The sequence below is a fragment of the Corvus brachyrhynchos genome, unplaced genomic scaffold (assembly GCF_000691975.1).
Source record: "Corvus brachyrhynchos isolate BGI_N302 unplaced genomic scaffold, ASM69197v1 scaffold101, whole genome shotgun sequence".
In the NCBI taxonomy this organism is placed as follows: domain Eukaryota; kingdom Metazoa; phylum Chordata; class Aves; order Passeriformes; family Corvidae; genus Corvus; species Corvus brachyrhynchos.
Genome location: NW_008237239.1, coordinates 4,803,951 through 4,813,217, shown reverse-complemented (window position 1 = coordinate 4,813,217; position 9,267 = coordinate 4,803,951). Strand labels below are relative to the sequence as shown.

Here is a 9,267-nt window from a genome sequence, read left to right as displayed (position 1 = left end):
TTTCCATGTTTCAAATAAAAACATACAGCAGATTGTTCCAGAAGCAGCGTCAAACTCAGTTAAAAATAAATCCCCTCATACTTTAGGCATGTAATTTGTATACTAAATATATCTCACCAAAATATATCTCTTGTAAGGAAAACTATCTAACATATATCAACCCTGAAATCTCCCCTGGGTCTTCTGCAAAACCATGGGTTTCAGTTATGATTCCTGAAGGTTAAAATAATCCTTCCTCATTTGTAAGCCACCTAATCCTCTGTGTTTTACTCTGCTTCTTTGCAACACTAAACCAGCTTTGTTTCATTGAAGTGCAGGATTTGTAAATAACTAATTATAGCCCTGTTTTTTTCCCTTGAAGCATTCACATTTGGCACCTGAGAGAACAAGCCCGTTTCAGCTAGCAGACAGTTCAGGGGAAGCACTGGACTTGGTCTCAAAACAGTAGGGTACAGCTGACGAGCTCTCTTGGACCACTTCACCCCCTGCTCTCAGAACAGCAATCAGATGAGCCAGAGGGCAACTTTAGGAAAATATTTTTCTCTAGTAGCAGTAACATCTGTCTCCTTGGCAGCCTGCACTGGCAGTTGTGTTGGAAGCTGTGGGTTTGCCCCTGGCCCTGCCATGTATTTACATTGCTGAGAGGTTATCCTGAGCTTTGCTGGATCCTGTTACCTGATTTTCTTTTGTTCTGTCATTTTTCCTCCCTGATGCTTTGGCTGTTTAACTCTTTATGTACATGTAAAGTGAAAATTACATGTGCAGTATGAGATCAGAGGTATTAATTTGAAAGTATTAAGTGGTAAATCTCTTTCTGATTTAGAGAGTCAGCTTTTCTGATCTGTTTTAGCTGTATTTATTTGGCTTCAGCCTAGGCAATTTCATCATTGCTGTCTGAGCTTTTGAAGGTGCTGTTCTCTACACTTCTGTCTTCTGCTCATATCAAATTCTTTTTGGTGCTCATATTTCTCCTGCATTTTACTCTCCCCTCCTCTTCTGAGTAACTGATTTTTGACTGATGCTTCATTTCAGTGGAATGATGATATTATAAAGACAATTATAAAGTATTCAGCACGGGCATATCAATATTTATTGAAATACTGAAAAAAAATAATTCCACTGGTGATGAGAAACTCTTGGCAAGAACTGACATGACAATATGTATTTCACTGATACAGTAAGAGAACTTCAACTTCAACAAGTAACTCACTGCACATTCTAAGAGTTGCATGGATTTAAATCCAAGGCAGCTGCAGAACATCTGTAATACAAATAATCAGACTTTACAGATTGTCTGTTTACAAACACAGAACAACTATAATAAACCAGCCAAAGCCAAACCTTTTGAATTTTAGTCTGCTTTTACTAATATATCCTGTAATCAATAAGGCAGTCAGAAGAAAATGCTTGGTTACAAAGTAGTTAACAATTAACATGAGCGGTGGTGTTTTGTGATTTGGTTTTTTTTGTTCGTGTACTTTGGGCAATATGATGAGATTCTTGGAACCCCGGGCAAATATATGTTACATTATCTGAAGCCATTTCCATTAACGTAAATTGTTCCTTTCTTCTACATTCTTATTTTTATCCTTCTGTCCTGTATGTGGATAATGGTGCTCTGAATAGTTAGCAAAATGTTTTTCATCTTTTTTTCTCAATATTCAGTGAGATTCACTGTAGCATTTCAACAGGAAAAAAAAAGAAAATACAGAATGCAAACACTTGAATTAATGCTTTGCTTTTCTTTCAGAAAGGAAAGAATGACCACACTTATCTTGTTCGTGTATTTCACAGCCACCGTCAGTCAGCACCCACACTTTACTGTTAATTTTGTTTGTTTGAGGGAGAACACTGGTATTTAAATAATGCTTCCATCTGCCCTGCATGCTGAGGGGGCTGTAGGACAGGCTGGTGGGCTGTAGGACAGTACGTGTGTGCTGTGGTACAAGGCAGGCATGTAGCAGTTGCAGACGCTTGGCTTTGCTGTGTTGGTACCCTATGCATGGACAGAATATTAGAGCTGATTAATACAGGCAATTAAAACAGTGTGCTTTGTACTAATGCAGATGTAATAGCTGATGTCTTTGGTATACAATGTATGAATGATTGGACAAAAGTGAGAGAAATGCACCTTTTCAAGTTCACATGAAACAGAAAAAGTTATAACTCACATAATTTACAATAGATTTAAATAAACTACATTTAGGATTATGAAGATTTACAGACATTTAATCAAGTGAATGATTTTAATTTGTAAAGACCCTTCTGTGTCCCTGAACTATGTTCCACTAACTTGAAGACATGCTACAGTAAACACATATATTTGGCTTCTTCATTCTGGCTATATCTTATATAAAGATGAAACCAAAGAACAATAAATTAGCATCATAATTGTCTACAGTGAAAACTATCATATACAATATAAATAAACTATTCAAAAGCCAGCAATCTTCATGAAAAAAATTAAAGTATTAGGATTTTATACAGTTTCTACAAGTGATTGTGCAGCCAATAATCTCAAAAATTAAAGTCAAAATGAAATACCCCTATTGATTTTAGTGTCTCACGACATACAGTAATTAAGTACTGGTAAAATAATTACCAATTTAAAAGAAATAATAAGGAAATCACTGCTCTGCAATTTTATCACAGTTTTTTCCCCACAGGACCTAAATAATGTAAACACTATGTTTTTGTTAATGTTAGAGATTAATACTTTATTTTGAAATGTATGTTGATCTACACCTGCACAGTTACCTTTAAGGGTAATGAAATAAGGCAAGACTTATAACTGTGGCACTACATGTTAATACTGATATCTCATTTGGACAGAGAGAGAAGTGTTTGTTCTTTTCTAATATTTGTTCTGCAGCAGACTTTGGCCTACATAGACACAGCAGTATCACTCTTCTTTCTTTGTGTAAAATATGCGTATTACCTAACTTTAAGACCAGAAAGTTTCATTAGATCTCGGATGTTTGAGTTGAAATTTAGTTTCCAAATTACTGGCAATTTTAAAGACGATTTCTTAATCGCTCTATGGCATCATCAGGTCATACAATTCACTTGTCACTTCTTTTATCACAAAATTCCTTTAAAAAATATTATTTTTGTTTTTTTAACATCAGTATTTGGTGCCCTAATTTCTGTTTTCTTGTCAAAGATGTGTTGTTTGGGATGGCTAAAATATCTCCATTTCCTTTATTTGGAAGGAGCCACGAAGATATAGTGGAGCCATCTTTTAGTGCTGTCCTGGTTGAGTTTGCAGTTGAATTGGCTAATTTACTTTGGAATATTTCCGTAGCTACTTAACAGCTATCTGATAAGAGCAGTAGAAGAGGAATACTGCCTGGTAGAATGACATGAACACATGACAAAACAAACTTCAGAACACAGTTAAGAATGCCAAGCTAACTGGATAACAGACTCTTCCTAGGAGCGGTTTGCAGGCCCCAGAGACCGACAGTCAGAGCCAGTCTCTGAGGGTTTGGTGGCCACAGCACACAGCGCGTGGCCTAGGCCAGCTCTCTCTTACAGCTTGTTGAATGGATGCCACATCATTTAGCACAGAAGTAAGTGTTGGGTCCTTGTAAGGATGACAGAAGATGCTAGAGATGCAGTTTTGCATCTGTTGTAACTGTTTTACGAGTCCTCTATGCAGTGAAGGAATTTAGTGCACTCAAATTCCCCACCATCTTAGCTCAATAGCACAGATCAGTTTTTTTTCACCTAGGTTTCTTCATATTGGCAATCAGCAGAGTTAAATATACAAGGATCATTCTGTCCTTTTTCATGTTGACATTGGTGATGGTATCCACTTGGTAAGTTCACTCCAGTATAAAGTCCTATATAGATTCCTTTGGGGATGTGTAGCATATGATTCACAGTTTGCAATACAAATACCCTGATACATCACTTATTTACTATTAGTATTTGATTATTATACCATTTTGCAAAGTCTTAAAACCACATTTTAATTAGTGTTGCTTGGAGCAGTTCAGAATAATTTTTTTCCTTGAAAGCAGAAGCTCTAATGGGTATAATTTATGCTCTCTTTGCATGCAGCATCTCAATGAGAAGGTTATTACACGGCACATCCCCGTTCAGGTGTTTGTAATAGAGGTATTCTTCGGCCTGCATACTGATGGCCCGGATTTCTGGTAGTCGCAGGAGGAGCTGCCCAAATTTGTCTGTTTGCTGGGGGTAATTACACATTGTGTAGTCCAGCAGAGCAGCATTCACTTGTTCCTGAACACCTTCCACAAGCTGGAAGTTCTCGAGATTTTTGACATCTGAATGATAACAAAAAAAAAAAAAGGTAATAATTCAGTTGCATTTTAATTCCTGTTTATGAAGGCAGTGTTTCACTAAATGGATGTATTTTTTTTGCCTCCTGACAAAAGCATACTTTACAAGATGCTGAATATTCAGTGAACCCTTTTGCCAACTTTCCTGGGAAAACGATCACAAAAGAGCTTTAGTAGAGTGTCTTGTTGAAATTCTGCATATACCTCAAATCAATTAGACACCAATGGAGTCTGAGCAAGGTCAGCTCTTTTCATAGCTAACAAAAAGAAAGGTTGAGGATTCCTAAAGTAGAAGACCATAATATATTGCTAGCAAATGAGTCCCAAGAGGAAGCCCTATCTTTAACCTACTATGTTACACAATTCATATAATTCTGTATTAATTTTTCTGACCCAAGGTGAAATCTGTGTCCAGGGTATGATGTAGTTAATTCTAATAAAAAGTGACAGCGTTCTTGTTTCTGTTTGACATTTTCTAAATGATTCTGAAAGCCTTTGACTTGTCTAGCCTATGTTAATGAACCATCTGGTACACTCCAGTGACTGCCAAAATAATATTCCCTACTAGAAACTCTCTAAAATATATATTTCACTGACTAATGATCTTTATAAAATGAAATCATTGTCCTTTGGGTGGAATACTAGATAAGAATGGTGCCCTTTAACCTGCATATGGTTTCTGAAATCCAACACTGATTTTTTTTTTTTCTGGTATTGGACAACGGGGCATTTACATCAGCACAGCAGGTACAGTTTGTTCACTCTGCCTCTGTTTGATTATCTTCTGTTCCTATACAGCAAGTTCAAGCTCTGGAAATGCTGGTCAGAGATAAATGCCAGTATATTATCTCCTCATTGTTTGCTCCCCTGTGTAAAAGTCACTCAGATAGAATTGTCTTTTAACATGTCTGGTGAATGTAGAAGTTATTCTAAAGCTTGCAAATTAGAGTGCTGCTCTAATGCAGGAAGAGGGAACTGATCAAAGTGCACTTGCTGGGAGATCTTATTTTGGTTGGTGTTTGATCATTTTTACCATCAGTAGAGTACTGTAGGACTTTCTTGTAAGGCTAAAGCATGGTGCTATTGGGCATAACTATACTGCTAATTCACTTTGTATAGACAGATCTGTTCATCTATGGATATTCTCGGAGCACAGGAGATGGAGAATTTGGCAGAATTTGGTTCATTGTAAATGCCAGCCTTTGATTGTGGGGAAATGAGTGTTTTCCTTTGCAAAACAGGAACACACATTGGTCACCCGATCCATCAGGAGCTTGGGAGGCTGTGTAAATTGGGTCTCACTGCACCTTCTCCTATAAGTGCTTTAAACAGAGCAAATACTGGTTCCTGCACATAACTTCGTGCTGGAACATGAGGGAAGTGGCTGGAGGAGGCAAACATTGTCTTTAGAACAAGAGGATAGGAAAGATGCCAAGGGTCCCGGTGGCAGCCGGTGGCAGCACGCACAGCCTCCAGAACCCAAGGCTTTGAGCAAGAGTCCCTCTGGAATGTGCTGGCTGCCAGCTGCATGCCGGGTTCCCTCCTGCATGAGCCGGGGCAAGTGTTTCCTGCTGTGGTTGTTATTGCCTGCCTCTTTCCTGTCCCAGTTTCACTGTGGAAATGAAGCAAGCGACTCCTGAATTTGTGCTGCTTGTTTGGGAACTGGGGACATAACATGCACCAGGATTTTGGTAGCTGATTTAAGGAACTCGCCAGTAATACTTAAATTATGGTGTCTGTCCAGCAAGAATCATCTGAACTTTACATTATCCCGAGTGAAGAAGACAGAAAACTTCAAAGCTGCTATGCCTGGTCCCTTAGCTATTCAAACTCATTTATCCAAAGTCTTTTTGCCAGTGTCTCTGGAGATCTTTGGATAATCATGTTTTCATGTATTACACTGGACATTTTCTCACACAAAATATAGCTGTTTATTATTTTATGTACCTACAGAAAACTCCCAAGGTATTTTGTAGCTAGTGTAACCTGGTTTAGAAATTGGGTGTTCTAAGCATCTTTTTATAAAGTTAAGAAAGAAACAGTATCAACTATCACAATTAATTTAAATAGGTTGTTTCAGATGCAAAATACAATCATGAATGAACTGCTAGAACACAAAAACTCCCGCAGAAAACAGGGACTGTGCTGGAGATTAAACTGTTAAACAGCAAGGTAAAATGTATGTTGAATACAGAATCAGTATTTGGAACTTTTTTCCTCTGTAAAAATAACTTTAAAAGTCAGGAAGTTTTAGAAACTGTTCACTGATTCAACCCCCTTTAAATTCAAAGGGCATCTTTCTGTTGCTGTCTGTTTGAGCCGTACTGTGTATGAAATTGTGCTGGCTTCCTGGAAAACCAGGGTCATTGTTATTTTTACCCTCTGTTCAAATGTTGTTGCATGGATTATATATTTATTGAAAAATCACAAGATAAAATTTTACAGAGATTAAGAAACAAAATCTAAGAATTGCAAATCTTTAATATTTTTTTACAAAAGTGGCAAATTTAATATATTTTTTAGAGATACCTTCTGTTTTTAGCTGTATTGATACCATACTCCAAGTCAAGAGGAGGCATAATATTTTATCTGTATTACTCCCAAACACAGGATCAGTGGCTTCTGGCAGTGGGTGTACCAGCACAGTGTGAGGTGTTCCTATATACCCGTCAGCTATATGGCCTCAAGGAGTCCCATGGGAGTTGCAGAACTACAGGGGAAGGTCTGTGCTGTTTTCTCATCTCAGTGGACAGTTCCTTCAATACTCACATGTGGCAACATAAGCACTGAAGTCAAGACATACAAACAAGTCTAATTGATACTAGCAGTAAATAAAAAGTAGTTCTGGGCTCCTATGCCACATTCAGCCTGAGGAAATACTTTTAATGTTTTTCTTCTAAACAAATTCTTGCTATTTGTGGTGAGGCTCAGTGCTTGTAAACAAGATGTTATTAGTTAACCAGTGAAAATGTGTAGATTTTTCCTGACTTTCTATACTGAAATAGAGACAGTCCAAGTAATTACAGTTTAGGACACCACTACACAATTCTTTTGTGTGTAGATCCCTCCAGGACTGCAACTGCAATCGTAAGGACATAGAGGCAACCTGATTTGGGGTCAGTCTCCATGAAGTGACCAAGATCTCTGGATATGACTTTATCTCGTATACATTAGCAGTGAATGTTGCAGTAAAGCAAATGAGACAGTCTGAACAGAGAGAAGTCAAAGAATATGTGCTGAGAGCACTGTGTAAACCTCCACTGTCATCTCTCAAGCTCTCCTATGGTATTTTGTACATCATCAGAAATAGGTTTGCTGAACCCACAGTTGCAATAAAAATTATGTTGTTCTTTTTGAGAGAAAATCATGAACTCTAGCTCTGATAAAAATGAGTAATAACAAAGGAAACCATGTGAATATTAAGTTATTTCCAGTAACTTCAAGTTATGCAGGTAGAACAAGAAATGGTACACAGTTTTTGCTGGTGGTACTTAGTGTTAGCTGGTAGTGATCCAAATGAGATTAAACAGTAACTTTGGGGTTTAAGTAGATGGTTTTCCTGTGGTTTGAGTTTGGTTTTGTGCTCACTATTTATTATGTAACTCTGGCTAAACAGATTTAGTTTTTACAAGTGTTTCCTTTGACTGCTAAGGAGTTAACTTGATGAGACATCAAGCCATGCTGGTGTAACTGCTGAAGGCAGTTGTGTACAATGAGCGTGAAATCTGCTACTGATGTGTACAGCACGTCCCTTATGCTTCCACATAATTCCACATTCCTGTTATTTTTTTTTAAACCGGAATGTCTCTTACCAATCTTTACATCGGTTAGTAACAATTTAAAGTACACATGTTTGAGCTTAATGCAAGAAATCATTTTCTGAAGTTTAGATGCTTGTAAATTAAATGAGTAGGAGTAGGTCCCCCCTCCCACCCACACACCCTTTAAATCCTAGCAGCTAGAAAAAGTGTTTTGTGTTGCTATAGTAAGTATCAGTCTCTTAGCTCTTCTACTTTATTCACTCAGGGACTAATTACCAACTTTTTACATGAAACAGCCTTACTGTGAGCTCACAGTGGGGCGCGCTTCTTTTTCTATCCTTATTGAAAAGTAAACCCTTAGGTCTTCTGGAATATATTATATGTTTTACAAGAAATAGCAATTGCTTTTCTGTCAAACAAAGAATTTTTGTTCTCTGTAGCTTACTTTTGACGATTAAGACAAAAACAGTATTATAGTGTGTCAGGATCTGCTCTGCAGTCACAGTAAAAATCTGCCAGTATTCCCAGATATCCCCCCATTTTGATTATTTTCTACATCTGCCATAAGTCTGTGCATTAAGCTGAAACTGCATACAACATTCAGCCCAAGGAGAACACTTTTGCATATTTTCCCCCAAAATGGGTCTGGTCTTTAGAGGGGAAAAATATTTAGGTTTCAGAGAGATTTTCTCCCTCTCATATTCCAAACATGAAATACAGAAAATTTGGGGGTGTACTAATCTATTGAGAGTTTCCTTTCGTCTGGGAATTTTGAAAAGAAAAATGAAACAGAATGAGAGATTTAACTTTGAAGAACAGTAACTCCTTAGGAGCACAAAATATTTCCTGGAGAAAGCTGGTTAAATGTTACTGCTCATATAATCTATTTGATACTGTTTCTACATGAAGCAATGAAGAGGTGTGAACACAGCTCAGGTGCCTCTGTTTTGCACCATTGCAAGGATGAAATAAGATTTTGGGACTCTCCATGGGAAAGAGGATTTCTCCCTTTCACAAGCCTGCTTCCAGTCTTATGGATACTCCAGGCACTAGGGCTTGTTACCCACCCAGGCCTGAGCTTCCTCACCCTGAAGGTGCTGATGAGCCTCATCATTTAAGGACTTTATTGAAACCCAGTGGCTCTAACCCTTTGTAGCTCTTTGGAACAACTGATTAGCTTGTGGATAAACGGTGATATC

The 9,267-nt window shown here is 37.7% G+C and overlaps 1 protein-coding gene across 2 annotated transcripts in view; it reads right to left on the bottom strand.

Moving 5' to 3' along the window:
* Positions 1-1,060: 1,060 nt before the first annotated feature.
* NR5A2 (nuclear receptor subfamily 5 group A member 2) overlaps positions 1,061-9,267 on the bottom strand; it is an 88,404-nt gene continuing 80,197 nt past the window's right edge. The window contains exon 8 of one of the 2 annotated variants that reach the window (XM_008630216.2): positions 1,061-4,292. In XM_008630216.2, the coding sequence (XP_008628438.1) occupies positions 4,045-4,292 (248 nt within the window). In that variant the 3' untranslated portion in view covers positions 1,061-4,044. The remainder of the gene's footprint in view (positions 4,293-9,267) is intronic. The other variant, XM_017729725.1, reaches the window with a different exon arrangement.